We start from the raw sequence: 21,028 nt of genomic DNA on the forward strand, positions 1-21,028 counted from the left end.
CCCTCACAGCCCCTGTCCCGGTGCCCAGGAGGGATTCACACCTTCACCAGGTATGGCCAAGCTTCCCCGACCCGTTCAACACCACAAACACCCAACACACTGAACTGTAGAGATATAGATGTATTTGTGATGATGTTGCATATTTAAGACAACTTTACATAATGGTTCTCACACAGAGTTTTGGCGTCCTCCCCTGTGTGGCCCCTCTTCCCCCATATTCTTCCACAGCCCCAAAGCACCCCAGACAGGAGTGGGTGCAGGACAGGAAGGTTGAGTGCCAGCATGTACCTGCCCTCACAGAGTGAGGTCTCAGTCCCCTCCATCTTACAGTACACATTTTGCAATACCCGCATCCTTAAATTTGGAGACTGGGAGTGTCAGACCTGCCAGGTGGAGAGAGCAGGGACATGGGAGAAAAGTTAGGATGGCACAGATCCATGGAGACAGCAAAACTCCACCAGCTCCTGAGACCCTGCTTTGAGCAGAGGGTTGGGCCAAATGGGCTCCAGATTGTCCTCAGCTGTGAAGAGTCTTCCCAGGGTGAAACCAAACCCAGACTTCTCCAGGCAGCATCAGTCTTGGACAGAAGAACGTTGGAGGCAGATCCCAAGGACATCCTGGGGGGACTGCAGGGAAGGGGGATGCTCCACTGCAACCCTTCCCAAGCGGAGGTGGCGCCTCTTCCCTCTGGAGCAGTGGGTAGCACTGGAGGGAGGGAGGATGGAGCTGGCCAGACCTCGTCTCACCGCTTTATCTTTTGGCCAGGGAAGCACAGCAGGTCCCAAGAGCTTCTACCGATGTGGGAGAAAATAAAAAGTCGGGTCAAGGAGCTGTGGCATAGGGCAGCCCTCCAGGCACAGCTCATCCGCAGCAAGACATTGGCCCTGTGGATGATATTTTGGCAGGAGATCAGGGCGTCCTTTTGCTGAAGTGGACACAGAAGTGGCGGGGTCTACGGCGCAGCTTGTCAGACCTGAACCACACACTGAGCGCTCTCTGCTGTTGCACAACACACCAGAGCTCCAGGCATTTGGCATAGTTGGGCAGCTGCCCTGCAGCCTGGGGGCGACCCTGCCCCAAGGCCATCAGGCTACAGGTCCCCAGCAGCCCTCAGCAGGAAATGGGCAAATGGTAAAACAATAATAATAAAAAAGTATGTAAACGACCCAGCACCCTGTCCTGTAGCACCAGGATACCCAAGGGAACAAGGTATGTTACAGTCTGAAGGGAGATGGAGACACAAGGACTTCCCGGCCAATGCGGGGTCTCGTCTCTATTGCACTTTGCATCATATATATTTCTATATATATATTTATAAAAATACAAACTAAAGGGCTGGGGTGGAAGGGATGAGATGCAAACCCTGGGCCAGCAGCAGCTCTGTGCACATGGCAGGTTTTGACCCACTCTGCTTCTGCCTATCCCCAGTCCCTCACCAGCCCACCACGGCAGCAGCCAGCAACAAGGGCCCATCCTGCCAAGTTCTCACCCGGGGCTGGGCAGGATACCGAGCTGGTCCAGAGCCTGCCCACCCTCCAGCCATCCCTTCCTCCCACATCACCCCTTCCTGAGGCTCCAAGGCCTGGAGTAATAAACACACAGCTCTTCCCAGGTGCCTGCCATGCCCCCACAGGGATGGGCACTCCAGCACACTTTCCCTGGCCAGCAAGGGCTCATTCCTGTGGAGATGGGCAAGACCCACCTCATGCCTCTCCTTCTGCCCAAAATACCCCACAGGAGAAGGCTTTCCTCTGCCTGGAGGTTCCCATTTTCTCTTCCTTGAGTGACTACAGTGCAAATGGCACAGGGTGATGTGGTCCAGGGACACCCCCCAAATCAGAAATGGAGGATGCTCCTTGCTCCCAAGGGTGCCCTCCAGCTGTTCCTGCTACCTCAGCCGCCCATCAGGTTTGACGGGCCCCAGTTCTGATTTGGGGTCTGGGGAGAGGGAGCTCCAGGAGGTTTTGCTGCAGGTCTCCAGGGAAGTGCAGGCAGAGGGGCTGCTGACACAGACATTCGCTGTGGACCAGAAGGTGCTGATGGCAGCGTCTGCCCAGTCCTCCAGCTCCTTGCCCGTCAGCCGCGCCTTCCGCACCGCATCCTCCTCTGCTGCCTCGGAGCGTGGCAGGTTGAGGATCCCACCCAGGCCCTGGAAGTTCTGGTCCATGTACTCATTGCGGGGGGGCCCACCATGCAGCCAGTTGCTATCATCTGGGAAGGACAGGGAGAGAAAAGAGAGGGGATGAGCAGCACAGCAACATTCTAGCACCCTGCAGGTCCTACCCCCAACTCCAGCTGGGGCACAGCACCCCATCCCTTTGCAACCCCAGCTCCCCTCCAGCACAAGGAAAAGGACACTGCTGCAGGAAGGATCTGACATGCCAATGGGTTCTCCACAGCTGCCAAGAGGACAGCCCAGTCCAAGGATTCACATGGGTAAGGGGACATCAGTGGAAAACTGGCTCCAGCCCGGTAATCAGCTGCAGCCCAGGGGCCAACACAGAGGGAAGCACATTGGACTGCCCACTGGGACACCCTCTCATCCAGCCCCAAACTCCAGAGCATCCTCACCTTTCCTGAGAGGTTGCTTGCGATTGAAGGTCTGAGGCACCACCAGGAACTGGTTCTCTGCCAAAGGCTCCCAGAACTGGAGGAGGCGGATGGTCCAGATGCCGGGGCGCAGGGGGTGGTTGAGGGGGGGCTTGTACTGGGTGAACTCTGCCTCTGCATCCACCGTGATGTCGTAGGAGGCGGCAATGACATAGGTGGGGTCAATCCACACCACCGTGGCCGTCAGGTTGGGGCCCCGTGACCACTTCTGCATGGCCACCGGCTCGTCAAAAGGCCCCATCAAGCCTCCAAAATTGCGGAAGAGTCTTTCCTTGGGGTCCCACTCCGTGCCCACCTGGAGGGACAGGAAGCACAAGCAGTGAGACACTATCAGCTGAGGTTCTGCATTTCACCTCCCCAAAACAGAAAACACAAACCTTGGAGTCCAAAGCAATGGACACCCCACCCTCCATGGATCACATGCCAGCACTAAGTCAGCTGTGCAAGGCCTCCTGCAGCTACAGGTGCTGGATCTCAACTGCCTCTGAAATATCCCCTGAAGGCCTGTTCTCTAATGATCAGCTCCTCACAAATAAACCAAACTTCCAGATAAAGGTTTGTTCTCAGGCACAATGGCAGCTCTGTGTCCCTCTGTCCCCATGGCAAGCAGGTGGGGCAGAAGAGGAACAGCAGCACCAGGGAGGAAAGCACTCCATTTACCTCAAGGTTTTGCAAGCGGTTTGCCTGCCCTCCATGACCTGACAGCTTCAGAGCTCCTTGGGGCATCATCCACACCTCCAAGTATTCTGCCTGCCCAGTTGCCAAATTCTGCACTTCCTGCATCACCAGGTAACCCTGGAAACGGTCGTCATAGAAATATAAGTGCACACTGGAGGGGAAGCCTCGAGGCTCAAATCTGGAGAGACAGACGAGAGGTTGCACGTGTGAGCATAAGCATCCTTCCAGCACAAGATAAAGGCCTCCAGTTGGAGCCTGGTCTGAGACCACAGAAAATACCCCACCTGCAGAGCTTGTCAGCCTTGGCTGCGGGCGTGGATGAGGCTTTGTGGAGCCCCAGCCTGGAGAACGCCGTATAGAAGGTGAGGGTGACATCGCTGAGACCGTTGAGTCCGTCGACACGGTCGTAGACGTTTTCCCAGTAGGCCTTGAGGGCTGGGGTGTTGGCAGGGTAGCTGCCATAGAGGTGCGTGTCCAGGATCTCCAGCACCTCCTGATTCACCGTTGACTCAAACTTGCGGGCAAAGAACGTGGGTCTGGAGAGTTGCTGGAAGAGCACAGGCATTTCTAACAATGTTGGCTCCACCCACTCTGCCCTCCCACTCTAGCAGGTTCCATCCTACCCACTTTGAAGGCACAGGCTAAGGAGCAGCACAGCACAGCCAGCCTGAATATGGGATCCTCTATTACAGGACCAGTGGGAGCACACCAACAGTTACTGGTAATGCAGGTGGGTCCCCATCTCCCCCTTTCCATGCCCAGAAGCAGACAGGTGTCAGCCAGCTCCTTTGCTGCAATCTCTACTCTGATGGGCCCCATCCACCAGAGCCACTACTGAGCCCTGCATTAGCTCTGGCCATGTGGCACAGCCTGCAGGAACAGGGTCTTGGCCTCAACAAGCCTGGACTGCTGGAAAATCCTGCCACAACTGCTCTTTTCAGGGCTGGATCTATCTTCCCCAAATCTCCTGTGTTCAGTCCATGTCTTCATGCACTGAGAGCATGGGAGACCTTCCACCACGAGGCATTTTGACCTGCCAAAGAAACAGCACTCTGAAGGGGTTTTACTAAAAAGATATCTGCCCCAAATGATACATTTGCAGGGAAAGAGCAGGAAAGCAGGAGAGAAAGTCTAAGAACAGGAGCAGTGCTGCAAGCAGAAGCCTCGCTGCAGGGCAGGATAGTCAGGATAATCCCACTGCCTGTTTACAGACACATCTACACTGAGCCCCACTGGGGGACCTGACCATGCTCCAGTCTCCTGTGAGGGCACGCACAGTAGCTGGCACTGCAGCCTGGGGTGCCTGCAGGACAGCTCAGAGAGGAGAGGACAGGGAGGAAGGGAAAGAGCAGGAAGAGAAAGGAGGATCTTTTTCACCTGTAGCCGAAGGAAGTCCTGGGGTTTGAAGTCATTTGGGGAGCACCCGCACCAGTCGACTATGTGTTTATATTGGCACTTACAGCCCAGCTTCCGGTTCCAGTTGGTCACTCGGAGGTTGTTATCGACCAGTGTCTCGCAGGCGTGGCTGTTCTCCAGGACCGTGTGGAAGAAGGACTGTGCAGGGCAGAAAACAGACAGGACACCCAGTGGGATGGAGGACAGGTGGTTAATGGAGATCCTCACTCATAGAGGAGGACAGACCTCAACTGCTACTGAACAGAAACTAATCCCTGTTCCCAGCACAGGGCAACACTTAAGGGACCAGGCTCGCACCAGTCTTTATCTGGCCCAGAGGGTGACTGGACCTAAAGCTGGGCTGTACATAAACATGACCCCTGACCTGTCTGTTCCTCTCTTCCCCCTTTCATACCTAAGTTTGGAAAAGGGAAGGCACAAAACTGAGCAGAACCAGCAACACCCTTTGCAACTACCCAGAGCAGAGATGAAGTGGGGCAGAGATGTTAAGCCCAGTGGGAAGAAAATCTGTCTGGTGGCCCACAGCCAGCACCCACCTCAGCTGGCAGGAGTGTGTAAGTGTAGAACTGGCGCAGCTGGGACACCAGCTGGTCATCAGCATAGACCACATATTCCACAAAGCTGCGTGTCAGCGAGAACCAGTCGGAGCCCCCATCCACGATGATGCCCTCAGGGATGTGGCGTTCGCCCAGTCGCCACATGTGGGAGTCACACTCATGGAATAAGCGGTCCAGGCCCTGCTTCTTGATAAACCTGGGCATGGGGATGAGGAGTTAGGAGTGTCAACCACATTGCTAAGTGCAGATGCAGAACACCCCCTCCCTGCCACAGCTGTTTCAGTTCTTTTCTGAAATCCCGTTTTCTGTTCCTCCAGTTCAGCTCTGCCTCTAGCTGAGATTACCTGGCATTGTCTCGGCCATGAGACTTCAGGAAGTTCTTATCTCGGTATTTGGACAGGAACATCACCAGTTCATCATTGGTCCTGAGGTACAAATCAGGAATCATTAATGCTCCTGGGGTGAAGCAGCCCAGTAAACATTCATTCTGCAAGAGCCATTAGACACAAGGAGCCCAAAGTTGCTGACTCAAACCCTTGTCCCATCACTGGGCAGACACAGCCACAGGCTCTCAGCTGTCTGGTGCCCCACATGCATATTCTCCTGAAATACCCACCCCACATTAAAAACAGCTTCTGAGGTACTGGCTGGGCTCCTCTGCATACATGGGTCCAATCTGGCCCCAAAGCATCATCACCAGTACATGGGTGCAATCTCCAACCCCATCTTCCTCAGCTCCCCGATCTTCCCTGCCCCTCCTGCGGCTGCTGCAGCATCATACAGCCCCAACACCTCCAGCCTCCTCCCCTGCCCCAGCAAAGCCCTCACCTCGTAGGGTAGTCAGTGGCACTCAAGTTGATGAAGAAGTCCCAGGGCCACTCAGACAGTTCCAGCAGGTCCTTCATGCTACGCAGGTACATCTTCAGCAGGCTGGCACCTCCCCAGATGGTCACCATGCGCCAGGGTGTCACACGGATGTTGGGGTAGTGCCGGGCCAGCTCCATGGCCTCGTGATGGAGGTAGTTGGAGCGCTACCAGGGAACATGGCTCACCCTCAGCAAGGAGCTCATCCTCCCAGGGCCCTGCTTTCCTTGCCACCAGCCTGGATTCAGCTCCTGCAGCAGCCTCCACAAGGAGGGAAGCAGCAAACAAGGCAGGGGGGATAGATCCTGCTTCCGTGGGGCTGCCTAAGTAGCGGCGGAGGGTCACAGCTCCACAGCAGCAAGGATTAACCCTATCCAGCCACTTTCCTCACTCACCACCACCCGTGCCTCAGCTCTGCTCCCTCTCCCAGGGACCAATGGAGTGGTTAGCACCCACTCCCTCACCCCTGCCACACACCTTGTCAACGTGGATGTAGAAGAAGTGTTGCTGGTGGTACACGGCCTTGATGAGCCGCTTCAGCTGGCGGATGGCCCTGCCATGCACCACCAGCATGTAGGCAATGCGCACAGGTTTGCTGGGGGGCCCCTGCTGCAGCCGGCTTTCATCCCACTGGATCACAGGGCTGACCTTGCCTGCATAGGGAGGGAGAGGGCTGTCAACCACCCCCAGCCTTGGTATCTACTACCTGGAGCTCCTGAGCAAGGCAGGGAACAGCAAGGAAGCACTCAGCCTTGGGCAAACCCCCAAACTGGCTGCAGTGCCAGGGCATGGTGGCACACGCAGCCCCTTGTGTTACACTGATGGGGGTTGTTGGGAAAGGGGGTGTCCTCCTCTGGTGCCTTAAAACAGAAAATGCAGCTGGGCCTGGCTCTGACCCCTGCAGAATTGTAGGCTGGGATGAATAGCCTAACTTAAGAAGGCTGGCACAGCTTTGATTGGATTAGAGAGGCAGTGCTAATCTGGGAATCTCAGTGACAGATTGAGGCTGCTGTTTGCCAGGTGGGACAGTTTGGTGATATAAGGAAGGTGGGATATTCCCAATGCCCAGGGCGACCAGGAGCACTCCAGCAGGACTTACCTGAGAGCTGGCAGTGGCGAGGCACAGACTGGGGCATGAGGCTGCCAGCTCGGTGCAGACACACCACGTTGGCGATCTCCTGTTGGCACTGTTTGCTGCTGGCCCGGGCCAACGCCGACAGGGCGTCTTTGCCCGTGATTTCGCACTTGGGGGTGAAACTGTTCTCGGTGGGCTGGGGAGCCCCCTCCACACTGCCCGTGTCACCCTGCTGGAAGATGGCCAGCTGGGCCTCTCTGCGCAGCTCCGTCAGGTTCCTGCGGCTGGTGGAGTCCAGCATGGCCGGCAGCCTCCATCCTGGTTTGTGCCTGGCCGTGACGGCTCTCACCACCTTGGACACCATGGCCCCGGGGCTGTCCGGCCGGCCCCGCCATCGGCCATGCTTCCGGCTGGCACTGCTCCGGCGCCCAGCAGAGCTGTCCGAGTCCTTGGAGCCGTCGCTGCTCTCAGGAAACCCAGCTTTTTTCTGCCGCTCCTGTAGCAGGTCCATGTGGATGCAGAGGAGAGGACAGACAGCATTAGCCTGCTTCCCCCTAGCTCTGTCAGCATGCTCCTCAGAGCATCCCTGCTCCCATTCCCCACAGAGCTCAATGCTGCCACATGACAGGTGCTCCAGGAGCAACTGCTGTGCAGCACAGGACATTACACAGCCCCTTCACCACCTAAAACCCCAGGCTAAGACACAACAGCAGCCTCCTGCCTATGCCCCCAACATGGGGACACCCAGACGGTCTCACTCTCTGTGGTTTGCCTCACTGTAGACTAAATGGATACAGTAGGTTGTGTCTGCACCAGCCACCCTCTGAGGTCCTGACAATGCAGGGACATTCCTGATGCTGGAGTTGAGCACTGGGCTGTACTGGCTGGTGACAGTTATTTCACTGGGAGGCTACTGGACCAGCTCCTCCCTGCCATAACCATGCTGTGAGCCCAAGCCCAGCACAGCCAAAGTCCCAGGCAGCCACAGCTGTGCTCTCTGGGCTGAAAGCACTGGACAGGAATAGACTAAGGCCCTGCCCACACTCCCCTCCCTGGACCCTGGCTCCCTGTGCTAGGCTGGGGCAAGCATTGCCATTACCACCTTCCCTAGAAATCCAGTCACAAACCCTCCCATGGACCCTAGAAGATGTGTAAAGGGAGCAGTTAATTATACTTCGTTACTTCTGCCAGGCTGGCTGACCAGCAGACAGTCAGCCTTGGGGAGAGCAGGGAGCTGGGAAGTTTGGATGCCACACTCATGGGAAAGACTTTTCCCAATGAGTGGCACCCATGATGTCGGGGCCACGTGCCCCAGCCCACTGCAGGCACTCCTGGATGACAGGCAGGCAGCTGCCTGCTCCAGCCTGGCCTCCCAAGGCTGTCTCACAGCACCCCCAAACCCCAAAGCAGCTGTGTCAGGCATCATGGGGAACTGTAAGGAACATCCAGGTGTATTCCTGAGCAGTGGCATCTGACAAGGATGGACAAGGATGCTGACAAGGGCAGCAGGACTGAACTAGCTCCTGGCACAAGACTCCCCTGAGGGTATAGCTGCTGGGAAGGTCACAGCCAGAAGAAAGCACAGAGTGAAAAGTCTGGAAAGCATTTGGCATGATCTGCACATTTCAGAGTTCCCAGATTACCCATGTTGTGCTGGCACAGCCATGGCCAAACCACTGCTTAAATCCCAAGAGGTTGGTTCAGCAGGGATCAGCCAAGCCGGCTTCCACCCAGACAGGCATCACTGGCAGCCCGAGACAGGCAGTGAACCCTTCATTAGTCACTACACAGGACCATCTGTTCCAGAGCTATAAACCTGTTTTCCCCACAAGGCATCACAGGAGAGGGCAGCCGGAAGGCCACAAGTGAGGAAAGAGTCTCTTCCATGTTCCTACAGGAAGAGATTCACTGATCCCACTCACATCCTGCACTCCCCAACACACCAGACTCTGGGGACACCCCCTATTCGATGCCCACCTGTGGTTAGAGTTCCCAGCTCAGGAACTATGCCTAGCTGCCTTTCCCAGCAGGGAAGTTGTTAGAAGCACTGCCAGCCCTTCTGGAGCTGTCAGCCAAGGAACTCAAGGGTTTCTAATTACTGCACCACAGCAGAGTGATCCTTCCACCCCAGCCTGGCAGGGAATGGATCCGGCCACGTTGTTCTGCTGTATTTAAAACCTGTGTGGAACAATCAGTAAGGCTCCCCCCATCCCCACTCCCTCCTTGTCACACACACAGCTGACTCCAGGCACCAGCCAGAACTCACTCTAGAATCACAGAATCATTTAGGTTAGAAAGACTCGCTAAGATCATCCAACTGTTGGATGCCCTGTCAAGGCCACCGCTAAACCATGTCCCCAAGTGCCACATCTACACATCTTTTAGATATCTCCATAGACTGCGACTCCACCACTTCCTCATCCAGCCTATTAAAGGGCTTCACAGCCCTTTTGGTGAACAAATTTTTGCTAATATCCAACCTAAACCTCCCCTGGTACAACTTGAGGCCATTTCCTCTTGTCCTGTTGCTTACTACTGGAAAGACTTGTCCTATTATGCCTCCCCCAACACAACACTGTCACTCCAGAGAGACACAGAGCTGTGGGTCATGTATCTACCTGCACCCCATCCCCAGCACTGTGCCATTGGGAGGAGTAGAGCTAACAGCACCTTGTTTTCTGCAGGATTTCCTCTCTGGGTGTCTGGTTTCTGCCACATACCAGCACTCATCAGGCAAAACCAGCACCAGAATGTTTCAGAGTCATCAGAGGAATCCCAAGTTAAAATGGCTGGATTAAGTCCCCTAAAAACAAGTTATTTGGCAGGAAAAGTAACTATCAAGGAATCTCTTCTCTGGAAGAAAAGACACTTCATAGGAAGCTTCTATTGTGGCCACAGCACACAGAGGACACCAACACACAGGCCTCCGAGACAGACAAAGACAGGAGACCAAGTGACTAAAATACTGCAGTGACAGATCCTCTTCTCCACCCACAAGAGACCTTTGTGGTTTGAGTTTTACCGATGCCAGCTCCACCATGGACTAAGAGCTTCAGGAAGCTCATGTGCTCACTCAGGAGCTGTGGGTGACACAGTGACAGAGGCAGGATCGCTCTGGTCTCTCAGGCTCCCACTTGTGTGGGGAGACACGTATGCTGACCACAGCAGGAATGGGAATTTCCTCTCCCATCCATCAGTCAGGATAAGGATAGTGTTGTTTGATCCTGGTGGGACAAGATTAATTTGCTTTCCACAGGAAACAGAGTGTTGACTTATGCAGATGGAGACAGATCCAGATACTCCTGGTCTGCACCCCATAAAACATCTGCTTGGTGAACAATGGAAGCCCACAGGACCCCAAAATAGGGCTTGGGAAGAGAACTGATGGATTCAAGAGGCACAGCCAGCTCCACAGCGCTTCCAGGACTCCAGCGTCTCTTTCTTTCTCCACAGCCAGTCACAGCCCATCCATGGTGGGGATGAGCTGTGTCCATTAGTGGGAAGGAGCCATTTACTCTGGCCATTAAGAAATCCCAAACTTCCATGAATCCTTTCAGGCCTGCAAGGTCAGACTCTCCTGGGACTGTTCCCCAGCTTTACCAGAAATGCCCTTAGGGAAATGGTGTCTCCTTTAGGTCTGGCCAAAATCAGAAGCTGCAGGACAGCACAGAAACCAAGAGCTTTGCATTTTATAAGAAATAAAGGTTAACTGGACTTTTCCCAGCTTGCTAATGGGTTCAGGCTGTCTGTGAAGTTAAGGATGGTTCTTGTCTTCTCCAAAGAGGCATGTCAATTCCAAGGACTTCTGGTGGTGAACCAACTCCCCTCCAGGAAACAGGACCTATGGCCAAACCTCTTCAGCTGCCCAGCTCAGCTCACTTTGGAATGAGACATGAGGAAACCAGGCAAGGACCAAGGCAGAATGAGCCAACCCAGGAGGCTGTGAAGGGCAGGAGCAGAGAACAGCAGGCAAGCAGTGCAGGATGGTGCAGAGGGAAGGAGAAGCCAGGATGGGTGAAGTAATTTGATCAAGGTCACAGAACAGGGAAAGGATCAGCTGGGCACTCCTTGGTGTCAGATCAGTCTGCTCTCATGCTTCCAGTGCATCCAGATCATGATCCTCTCCTTGCCACATTCATTCCCTGGTTCTGTGTTGCTGATGGGCATATGATGGCACATGAGGGTGTTCATGGCCATTCCCTGTAGCCCAGGAGGAGGCCTAAGGCTGGACATTCACCTGCTGAATGAGTGGTGTCACTTTAGAGACCTTCCCCACTGCAAGGGGCTGCCCTGTTCCCCTTCTCACATCTTTGCCCTCAAGAAAAGCTTTCTAGATTTGCTGACCATGGGATCACCCTCCACACCAGGGAGGCAGTAGGAAGCTTCAGCTATTGGTCCACAAAGACATAGCAGTCTGTGGACACAATCTGGGGAGTTCCCAACAAATAATCCTAATTAACAACTCAGGGGTAGGAGCTTTGTTTAAAGGTGGCAACAATGTGCTTTATCCGCCTAGGATACTTGTTCTGCGTCTGACCTTGGGCAAACTCCTTCAACAGACCATGCCTCAGTTTCCCCACACTCACAAGAAAGAAGTGATGTGTTTGGCGTAAGCAGGGTGTTCTGGCATAAAGACATCAGTGACTCCAAAAGGTCCTTGTACTCTCACACTTCCCAGAGATACCTCTCACCAGAACAGCTACACAGGAGCTGACACAAACCTCCCAGCTCTTTGAATTCCATGTTTTTTTGGTTGGGTGTCCCTGACCCCAGTTTCCCACAAGATCCCCCAAACCACAAATGCAAGATCCCCATCAAACTCGCCACTCTATGCCAAACCCAAAACAGCCCCCCTGGGTCACAAGCTCCCCTTCTCAGGCGCTGTGACCCTGCACTGCTGCAGCCAGAAGCCCCCCAGGCAACATCCCGCTGCCCACCCCACCGCCAACACCCCCAGCAGCCTGAGGCTGCGGGACATCCAGCCCAGGAACCCCATCATGGGGCTGGGCCTCGCAAACCTCACAGAGCCCATGCCCTTTGTTCCCGCTCCAGCTCCTAAGAAAGGGACACTCGCGACCCCCAGGGCACGGTCCCTTCCAAGGGCTCCCCCACGAAAGCCCCGTACCAGCACCTACCGCCTTCCCATGACCCCCCAGGCCCTCAGCCCACCTCGAACCCCCCGTCTCCCGCGTCGTCCTCAGCCCCCTCACAGCTCCCCTCCCCAGCCCCTTTATCCGTCAGCACGGTCCCCCACTCCCCTCACCGCCAGCAGGCCCCGGCCGCCCCCCCTCCCTCCCGCGGCACACCTCGGCCGGGCCCTCCTCGTCGAGGCCGGCGGAGCTCCAGAGCACGAGTCCCTGGAGCAGGAGGATGGCGAGTGCCGTTGCGGCCGCCAGCCGGTAGCGCCGCACCAGCTTCCGCGCCCGCCCGCCGGCCACCATCGCCCCGCCGGCCACCATGGCCCGCCGCGCCGCCGCCACCGCCGCGCATGCGCGGGGCCGGACCGCGCTGGGAGGGGCGGGGCCAGGGGCGGGGCCATGAGGAGGGGCGGGGCCTGTGAGAGAACGGCCGTGCATAGTGAATGAATGTATTAATGTGTAAATAAATATCAATGTGAGTGTATTAAAGTGTACATAAATGTCAATGTGAGTGTATTAATGTGTAAATAAATATCAATGTGAGTGTATTAAAGTGTACATAAATGTCAATGTGAGTGTATTAATGTGTACATAAATATCAATGTGAGTGTATTAATGTGTACATAAATATCAATGTGAGTGTATTAACGTGTAAATAAATATCAATGTGAGTGTATTAATGTGTACATAAATATCAATGTGAGTGCATTAACATGTAAATAAATATCAATGTGAGTGTATTAAAGTGTAAATAAATGTCAATGTGAGTGTATTAATGTGTAAATAAATGTCAATGTGAGTGTATTAACGTGTAAATATCAATGTGAGTGTATTAACGTGTAAATAAATATCAATGTGAGTGTATTAATGTGTAAATAAATATCAGTGAATGAATGTGAGTGTATTAAAGTGAAAATAAATATGAGTGAATTGAGTGTATAATGAGTGTGAGTGTATTAATGTGTATTAATGTGAATGTGAGTGTGTAAATAAATATGAGAGTGAATGAGTGTGTGAGCATGTAAATGTGAGTGGATGAACGTCAGTGTATTCATGTGAGTGTGAGCATGTAAATATGGGAGTGAATGAATGTGTGAGCATGTAAATGCACGAGTGAATGAATGCGAGTGCGAGCATCTAAATGTGTGAGTGAATGAATGTGAGTGAATGAGTGTGAATGAATGTGAACGTGAGTGTGTTAGTAATGGGTGAATGTGAGTGAGAGTGAATTTTTGGGTGTGTCAGTGAATGTGTGAGAGTGAATGAATGTGTGAATGTGAGGGAAATGTGTGAGAGTGTGTGAATGAATTTGAGTGTGAGCATGTAAGTGAATGTGTGAGTGTGAATTGTGTGAGTGTGAATGAGTGTAAGAGTGAATATATATGTCTCTGTGTGTGTGTGTGTGTGTGTGTGTGTGTGAGAGAGAGATGTGGGTGAATGTGAGTGGGACTATGAGGGATGTGAGTGTGCAGGGGTGCACATATGGTTGTGTGTGGCCACCCGTGCACTGCTTTGTATGCCTGTGCCACTGGTGTCAACCCACCTTCCACTATCCCAGGCTCCTCCAAGCTCTGTCCAACCTTGGACCCTCTGCCAGGGCCTCCTCACCATCCCAGGAAACAATTCCTTCTCAATATTGCATCTAACCCTGTCCTCTGGCACTGTGAAGCCATTCCCCTTGTCCTGGTACTCTGGGCCCTTGTTCTAAGTCCCCATCCAGCTTTCTTGGAGCCCCTTTAGGCACTGGAAGGAGCTCTGAGGTCTCCTTGGAGCCTTCTCCAGGCTGAACACCCCCAGCTCTCTCAATTTTACCCCTGTGAAACCTACTTGTGGGGGAAAGTATTCCAGCAGAGGAAATAGGAAGCAGTGGCTGGGTGGCGATAGCAGTTCCTGGGAGTTCCAGGACCTCCTGTGAGTTTTGTGGGCAGATTCTGCTGATAAAGCCAAGGGAACACTGCAGCCTCAATGCCCTTGAGGGTTTTAAGAGGAAGAGGTTTGATAAGGGGGAACTTATCCCCAGGCTGCAGAAGGGCTCTGAGCAGCCTGCTAAGCTGTGGGATGGTTTCCCCTTTGATAGGAGCAATTTGGTCCACGCCTCAAGAGCTGAGAGCTGCAAGACTGCCTCAGCGTCTCCACACCAGCAGGAAAAGGATCCCTACCTAGAATCCTTTAGGTTGCTAAAGACCCCTAAGAACATCAAGACCATCCATTAACCTAGCACCACCAAGGCTACCAGTAAACCATGTTCCCAAGTGCCACATTTACATGTCTTTTAGATCTCTCCAGGGATTGTGACTCTACCATTTCCCTCACAAGCTTTTTCCAGGGCTTCACAGCCCTTTTGGTGAAGAAATTTTCACTAATATCCAAACTAGACCTCCACTGGCACAACTTGCAGAGTTGTTTCCCTTTGTGGCACCCTGTTTCCCCTTGTCCTGTTACTTGTTACCTGGATGAAGAGACTGACCCACACCTGACTACAACCTCCTTTCAGGTACTGGTAGAGAGTGAGAAGCCCCCACCCCAGCCTCCTCCTGGTTGTGGTGTAAATCACCATCCCTGCCCTGAAACCAGCCTGTCTGCAAAAAGCTACAGTGCCCAAATTCTCATGGCAAGGGAAAATTCACCTCTTTGTGCAAAACCACTTGCATGGTACCATGTATAAGAGCTCAGGTTTTCTGCTCCCAGCCCATCACAAATGGACACCCATCCCTATGGCCTGTTTCTCATGGGAGTGGATGGATGAATTGCCTGGCACTGATCTGGAGAAGAGTGAACACTCATGGGGGAGGGCACCAGCACGCCAGGGGAGACACTGCATGGAACATAACAGAGGGGAGTGATGCTGCAGCAGCTGGTGGTGGGGTTGTGGGTTTGTGCTGGAGCTCCAAGAGTCCTTGTCCTTAAAGATCTGAGTTCTCACACTGCTGGAGCCCAGCTGGGCATCAGCAAGGGCTGGACCTGCTTTCGGGGTGATACTCGACAATAAACTCTTCAGCAGGTGGGAACTGCTGCACAAACACAGTCACACACCACGGCCAAAGCTATCAGGTTCTCAGAGTCACTGATAAAGCAGCAACACTTCACACAGAAAGTATTTAGTGGGTGTCAGAAAAAAAGTTATCAGCAAAACAGAGATGAGCAAAGTGATGGCTCACCCTGCCTGCTGGGTCTCTGGCCTGGACTACCCCACTTCAAGGGGGAGAACTTTATTCCCAGCACCACTGCTGTACGGATTAGGACTCCAAATTGCATTTGCAAAGGGATGATTTTATCTTCAGCCCTCTCTGTGCCTCCACACAACCTCATCCTCTCTGAAGTTGCTTCAAAGAAACATCCAATCCTTGGAAAGCAACAGGTCTTATGTCGAGCTAGCTCCTGCCCAAGCAGAACATAAACCCCATGTGCCCTGTGCAGAGACAGCTTCCAGCAGCAGGAGCAGCCCATGGGGCCAGGTGCTTGCTCATCTCCCATACACTGTGCTGTAGAGCTCTTCACTGGGCCGTGGAGCTGATGGCATGTTGGTGTAGGTCTGCTCCTTCTGCACCACAGGCTTCTGCACTCTGGCATATAACGCCTCTCTTTCCACTTCCAAAGGCTGGGAGAGGAGGGAGATAAACAAAAAAACCCCTTGGCACGACTGCTCCAGGCAAACACTGTCTGCTGGAACCTCTGTGACGTTTTAAGCACCCAGGAGCAGAAGTTCCCAGAGAGGGAACCCACAGTAGCCAGGGTGATTTGCACCCCAGCTTGGCACTTCCCTTTACAGCCCTCTCCATCCCCACCCAGCCCATCCTGCTGCCCTTTCTGTCACCCACCCACTCCAGCTTTCGTCCCACCACCTCCAGCTTAGCAGTGCTTGGCGTTTTCCTACCTGAGCACTGTGCCTGACCTCTATGTACTCCATCGGGGGCGTTTCCAAGCGGCAGAAAGCCTCAGCATTGCTGTACTGGCTCTCAGCCACGCCCGTGTTGTGGTCAATGTCCGCACAGTTCAAGGCTTCTGCTCCCTGATGGAGAAGGATGAGCTCTTACCCTGCTGCCACTCCCTGCCTGTATCCACAGGGGTGGGAATATCTCCCAACCTGCTGCCCGTCCTGACGGGTGCTGAGATGGCTGCAGGGACACTGGGTGGAAATAAAAATTAAAGCAAGGGCTGGCTCAACGTTCCCCAGGGGAATTCTAGTGACACTAGCCCCTCCTCAAGAGCTGGCAAAAAATATCAGAAAATACTTTCCAAGCAGTAAGCAAGCAGCAGCTACCCTGCAGCCACTTCAAATGTGTTTTGCTGCAGGTTCCCAAGGCTGTTTCACCCAGAGAAGCAGCTCCTGTGCTTGGAGTGGCTTGGAGAGGAAACCTCTCAGCTCAATCCTAAATTCCTTTCCCAGGAATACTCTGCAGTAGTCACACAAAGTCCCTGGTTGTGTCTTTCTGTTGGTGAACAGAGCCCAAAGGATCCCTTCCAGCCTAAAGTGCCATTAATCTGTCCAATAGTAGCAGCTCTGGCAGCTCAGGATGCAATGTTTCCCCTCTCCATGTGAACTTGGGGCACAGAATCCCAAGAACTCATGAGGTTTTCCTTACTGTAGGTGACATTCTGTGAGTCCTGTCCATCTCTATGGCTGCTCCAGAAAGGGTTGGATGAAGCATGGATGTGGCTGGACATGAGTGAAAACAAAGGAAAAGAAACATATTGAGGAACTGCACTGCCACTGCAAATCTTGCCATAAAGCAGGACAGGAACCTGACACTCCATGATCCATCTAAACTGGAGTGCTTCTTCAAATAAAGCCAGACCTCACCTGCCAGCTGGCAATGTCCCCTCCTATCCCTCCCCATCCTTCACACTGGCCTTAGAACTTTGCATCAAGCCTGGTGTAAGCCTGGCCCATGCAAGTGAGCCCATCTGGAGAAGCTGATGGTGCCCAAACTGAAGCAGATTCTGTGCCCAGCAGCATCCTCTCCAAGGGCTGTCATTCCCTGCACCCAGGGGACAGCACCCAAAGGGTAACACCCATGGGATGGTCCCACTGTTCCCTTGAGGGAAGGAGACCTTCTTGATGTCTCAATGACAGACTGAGGAATTGGATGGATCAGGAAGGGAATGGGGGAGGAAAAAGAAACAGAAGAAAAATAAGGAAAGCAGAGCAGGCTCTGTTACAGAAACAAGATGTGTGTGGCACTGACAATTTCACTCACCTTTCTTCTTCCTGGAGAGTATTAGCAGAACACCAGCAGCCACTGCAAGCAAAAAAAGAACCACAATGATGGCTGGAGTAAGGATGTGCTCAACCACGTTAGAGCTGCAAGAAAAAAGAGTTTATGTTGGCACACTTCTCAGGATGAGCCAGCATGGAGCAGGGAGCAGCTGTGGGTGACACAGGAAGTAGCTGTGTGAGGCAGGGCTTGACAATCACAGCAGGCATGGGATGGTCAGGCTGCCAGCTGGGCATGGAGCAGAGCAAACCAAAACCTGCAGAAGCAAAATGACACTTGGGTCTGAGAGCTTCTGTGTCTTCAGTGATTTAAGGATGGGTTCCTGCACTTGCTCTGGTTCAACTCCACTCTTTGTTAACCTTGTTTATAATGGGCAAGAAGGAAAAATTGGTGAGCCAGCACAGCCTTGATTCTGCCGATGGGGAGTCTCAGCTTTGTCTTCTGCTGGCATCACATCCACAGGCAGGAGAGAAGGGGGGAAGATATAACACTCTGGTTTTGTGCTTTTTGTTTTACTTGTCTGTTCTTTGCGTGACAACAAAGAACAGAACACTGCGCAGCACTTGGCTTCCCACAAACAGTCTTACTGAGTTTTGGGGAAGGAAATGGGGCTGGTGCTGCAGGCAGAAACCACTTCTCCCACGTGACTAGAGGCCACTGGAATTACTGTCACAGAATTAGAGAATTACTTGGGTCAGAAGGGACCTTAAAGATCACCCAGTTCCAACCCTCTGACATGGGAAGGGACACCTTCCACTAGGCCAGGTTGCTCTGAGCCCCCTCCAGCCTGGCCTTGAACACTTCCAGGGATGGGGCATCCACAATATCTCTGGGCACCCTGTGCCAGGACCTCACCACCCTTAAAGGGAAGAATTGTTCCATATAGAGTGGTCTCTAAAAGCAAAACCAGGAGGCCTGGATCCTTAAGGGGCGTCTGAAGAGCCCGATGGTTGCAGGGCTCCAGCTGCACTAGAGACCTCATGGAAGAAAGTGGCTGCTGTAGGCAGGAGCTGCTACTCACAGTTGAGGGGTGGAGGGATTTGATGTTGATTGCACAATTTCCCTCTGGGAAACTGTCTGTGTGCAGCCTGTTACAGAGAGTATGAGATCAGAGAAGGTGGTGGTGGTGTAGGTCGATGATGGGAGGGTGGAAGAAGCTGTAACAAAAAGAGGAGAGGCTTGGTTGATCTCTGTGGGGAAAAATGCTGTGGGTTTTGCAGCAAGTCAGAAGTGACTTATGTGCTGTCACAGCAGGAGAAGATGGGTCCCCTCTGGCATATTTAGAGGACGTATCTCAAGGTCAGAGGGCTGTAAGACCCTTCCCCTGCCCACAAGGCTTTTCACAGTCTCAGTGCCTCCCAAAACATGCACAAAACAAATTCACCCTGCAGAAAGGAGGTCTGGGAACCCCACGCTCAGTTTAGTATTAACACAACAACATCACATATATACTGTCCTGCTATGTGAGCTGCTCCCTGGTGAGGCAATGGAGAGGGATGTTTCCTAAGCCCAGAGGTGCTGACTGTCCCAAGTGGGAAATGAGGCAGCACAGTGCAATGAGGAACTCCCTGCTGTTATACAGTAAGGCAAGGAGGGCACAGAAAAAAACAGCAAGAGCTAATGAGAAAGAAAGTTTGACACAGAGAGCCCAGTGCACCTCAGTAATGGAGATGGCTGATCCTGGGGTGCCAAGAAGGGGCTCTGGGGAGAAGTGAGAATAAGGAATGAGTGATAGTAGCACCTACCACTACACCTGGGGCTGTCCCACCTGCACGGGCACCCATCAGCTCCAGGCTGCCCCCATTGCAGCCCCTGCTCCAAGCAGCTGGAGCAGGACACATCCATATGGACCTGAGGGACCTGCAACCCACAAGTACTGACCTGGGACCACGATCACCTTCACAGCAGCACTCTTAACAAACCGGAATATTCCCGTTCGCACCCCACAGAGGAATGTGCCCGCGTCCTCCTCGGCCAGAGCATCCACAGTCACCGTGAATTCCCGGCGTGTGCGGTTGTCCCGGATGGAGAACCGGCCCCGCAGCACCTCGGGCTCCGACTCCGGGGTGATGAGCATACGGCCAGTACAGAAAAAACTGATACGTGCTGTTGTTCTGCACCAGAATTTCGGCGACTCCTCCCAGCCCGGCTGGTACGTGCAGGTGACCGACAGGGGACCCCCCAAGAATCCCCACACGATGTCGGGTCCCGTCACTGCCCCGCAGCCTGTGGAAACACACGGAGCCGCGGGAGCGCTGCCGCCGCACCGGCACCTCCCGCCCGACGGCGCCTCCCCGACACCGGGGGCTCCGGTGAGGACTTACCTGGCAGCAGGGCCCAGGCGAGCAGAGACAGGAGCTGCATAGCCGCTCCGGGACAGCGGGGCTCAGCTCCCGGCTCCCCTCGGCCGAGCCCGGCCCGCCCCGGGCCCACCCCGGGCCCACCCCGCGGCACGGCCACCCCTCAGGGGCGGAGCGCGGGAATCCCCGGGGCTCTGCCCAGCGGGGGACGCCGAAGGGAAGGGAGGGGGGCCCGGGAGCGTTTGTTGGAGCCGGCGGGGGAAGCAGGAAAAGCCCGGTGGGGCCCCGGTGCTGCCCTCTCCCTGCCCGGGCCGCCGGGACCGGGCCAGTCCGGGATCGAGCAAGGCCGGCCGGGGCCGGGGGGTCCCGGCGGGGATTAACGGCCCCGCAGGCTGACCCAGAGCACGGCAGCGCTCAGGGACAACAGCTGCAGCCCGGCCAGCGCTGGGAAGAAGCGCAAAGTGCTGCCGGTCTCCTGAGGAGCGCCTGGAGGGCGTCGGGGTTGCAGATGCGGAGGAATGATGGATGTAGCGGGTGCCAGACGGGCACCGTGATCCCGTCACCCACAGGTGAAACTTCATCCCGCAGTCTGGCCCCGGCCCCAAAATGTGGGAGTCACTGTTGCTATGGGGAAAACGTTCAAGGATCCACCTGGGGTTATGGTCACCTCCACATCAGCACTCTCATGTAGCGGGGAAAATCCCTTTTGTAACATAATGTGCCCGCATCCTTCTTGACCAGATGCTCCACAGTCACTCTGAATGAACTGCAATACTTGTTCAGAATGGAGAACCGGCCCTGCCGCACCTCGGTCTGCAATTTCGAGGTGCTGACGATGTGAGCAGCACAGGTAACACCAGTGTGTGTTCTCGGTTTGCACCAGAATATCGGCAATGTCTCCCTGCCGGGCTGGGACGTGCAGGTGACGGACAGGGAACCCCCAGCAATCCCCACACCATGGCAGGCCCTGTCACTGCCCCGGAGCCTATGGAGACACATGGGAGCTCTGCCACTGCACCGACACCTCCTGCTTCTTCTGGTCCAGTGTGGGGCTCCAGTCCTGGCACTCCACTCAGCCCTACCTGGCAGCCTATGAGGCCAGCACCAGCAGGAGCCACATGTACATGTCGGGGCAGCCCTGCTACTCCTCTTCATTGTGTCTCTGGGGCTCCAC

At 54.3% G+C, this 21,028-nt stretch overlaps 2 protein-coding genes across 6 annotated transcripts; both read right to left on the reverse strand.

Moving 5' to 3' along the window:
* Positions 1-105: 105 nt before the first annotated feature.
* On the reverse strand, positions 106-15,592 carry XYLT2 (xylosyltransferase 2). Of its 2 annotated transcripts, none has more exons than XM_088065427.1 (11): positions 15,497-15,592; positions 7,225-7,696; positions 6,603-6,778; positions 6,090-6,292; positions 5,606-5,686; positions 5,241-5,457; positions 4,666-4,842; positions 3,573-3,835; positions 3,271-3,466; positions 2,572-2,905; positions 106-2,211 (listed from the first exon to the last, which is right to left on the reverse strand). In XM_088065427.1, the coding sequence occupies exons 2-11, from the start codon at positions 7,562-7,564 to the stop codon at positions 1,889-1,891; spliced, it is 2,310 nt and encodes a 769-aa protein (XP_087921553.1). In that variant the 5' UTR covers positions 7,565-7,696; positions 15,497-15,592; the 3' UTR covers positions 106-1,888. The 2 variants fall into 2 exon arrangements, with proteins under 2 accessions (XP_087921553.1, XP_005526790.2); XM_005526733.3 differs by lacking the exon at positions 15,497-15,592 and adding an exon at positions 12,507-12,662.
* LOC102102324 (CMRF35-like molecule 5) lies at positions 15,378-19,975 on the reverse strand. 4 transcript variants are annotated; one of them, XM_014255797.2, is made up of 7 exons: positions 19,879-19,975; positions 19,436-19,780; positions 18,576-18,711; positions 17,537-17,640; positions 16,922-16,995; positions 16,213-16,347; positions 15,378-15,936 (listed from the first exon to the last, which is right to left on the reverse strand). In XM_014255797.2, the coding sequence occupies exons 1-7, from the start codon at positions 19,916-19,918 to the stop codon at positions 15,802-15,804; spliced, it is 969 nt and encodes a 322-aa protein (XP_014111272.2). In that variant the 5' UTR covers positions 19,919-19,975; the 3' UTR covers positions 15,378-15,801. The 4 variants fall into 4 exon arrangements, with proteins under 4 accessions (XP_014111272.2, XP_014111275.2, XP_014111273.2 ...); XM_014255800.2 differs by lacking the exon at positions 18,576-18,711 and having other exon boundaries at positions 17,537-17,578; XM_014255798.2 differs by lacking the exon at positions 16,213-16,347.
* Positions 19,976-21,028: the final 1,053 nt, after the last annotated feature.

The sequence above is a fragment of the Pseudopodoces humilis genome, chromosome 21 (genome assembly GCF_049639895.1).
Source record: "Pseudopodoces humilis isolate 2021_Gansu_Grassland_sample_001 chromosome 21, ASM4963989v1, whole genome shotgun sequence".
Lineage (NCBI taxonomy): Eukaryota > Metazoa > Chordata > Aves > Passeriformes > Paridae > Pseudopodoces > Pseudopodoces humilis.

Excerpts from the sequence above, each read along its gene's own strand:
- XYLT2 (XM_005526733.3), bottom strand. The coding sequence starts at position 12,659 with ATGGTGGCCGGCGGGGCGATGGTGGCCGGCGGGCGGGCGCGGAAGCTG. Across the intron at positions 3,836-4,665 it reads AGGACTTCCTTCGGCTACAG|CAACTCTCCAGACCCACGTT; the intron begins GTGAAAAAGATC and ends GTGCTCTTCCAG. Across the intron at positions 3,467-3,572 it reads AAGGCTGACAAGCTCTGCAG|ATTTGAGCCTCGAGGCTTCC; the intron begins GTGGGGTATTTT and ends CTGTCTCTCCAG.
- LOC102102324 (XM_014255797.2), bottom strand. The coding sequence starts at position 19,918 with ATGCAGCTCCTGTCTCTGCTCGCCTGGGCCCTGCTGCCAG. Across the intron at positions 19,781-19,878 it reads CGCCTGGGCCCTGCTGCCAG|GCTGCGGGGCAGTGACGGGA; the intron begins GTAAGTCCTCAC and ends GTGTTTCCACAG. Across the intron at positions 18,712-19,435 it reads GAAGGTGATCGTGGTCCCAG|CTTCTTCCACCCTCCCATCA; the intron begins GTCAGTACTTGT and ends TTTTTGTTACAG.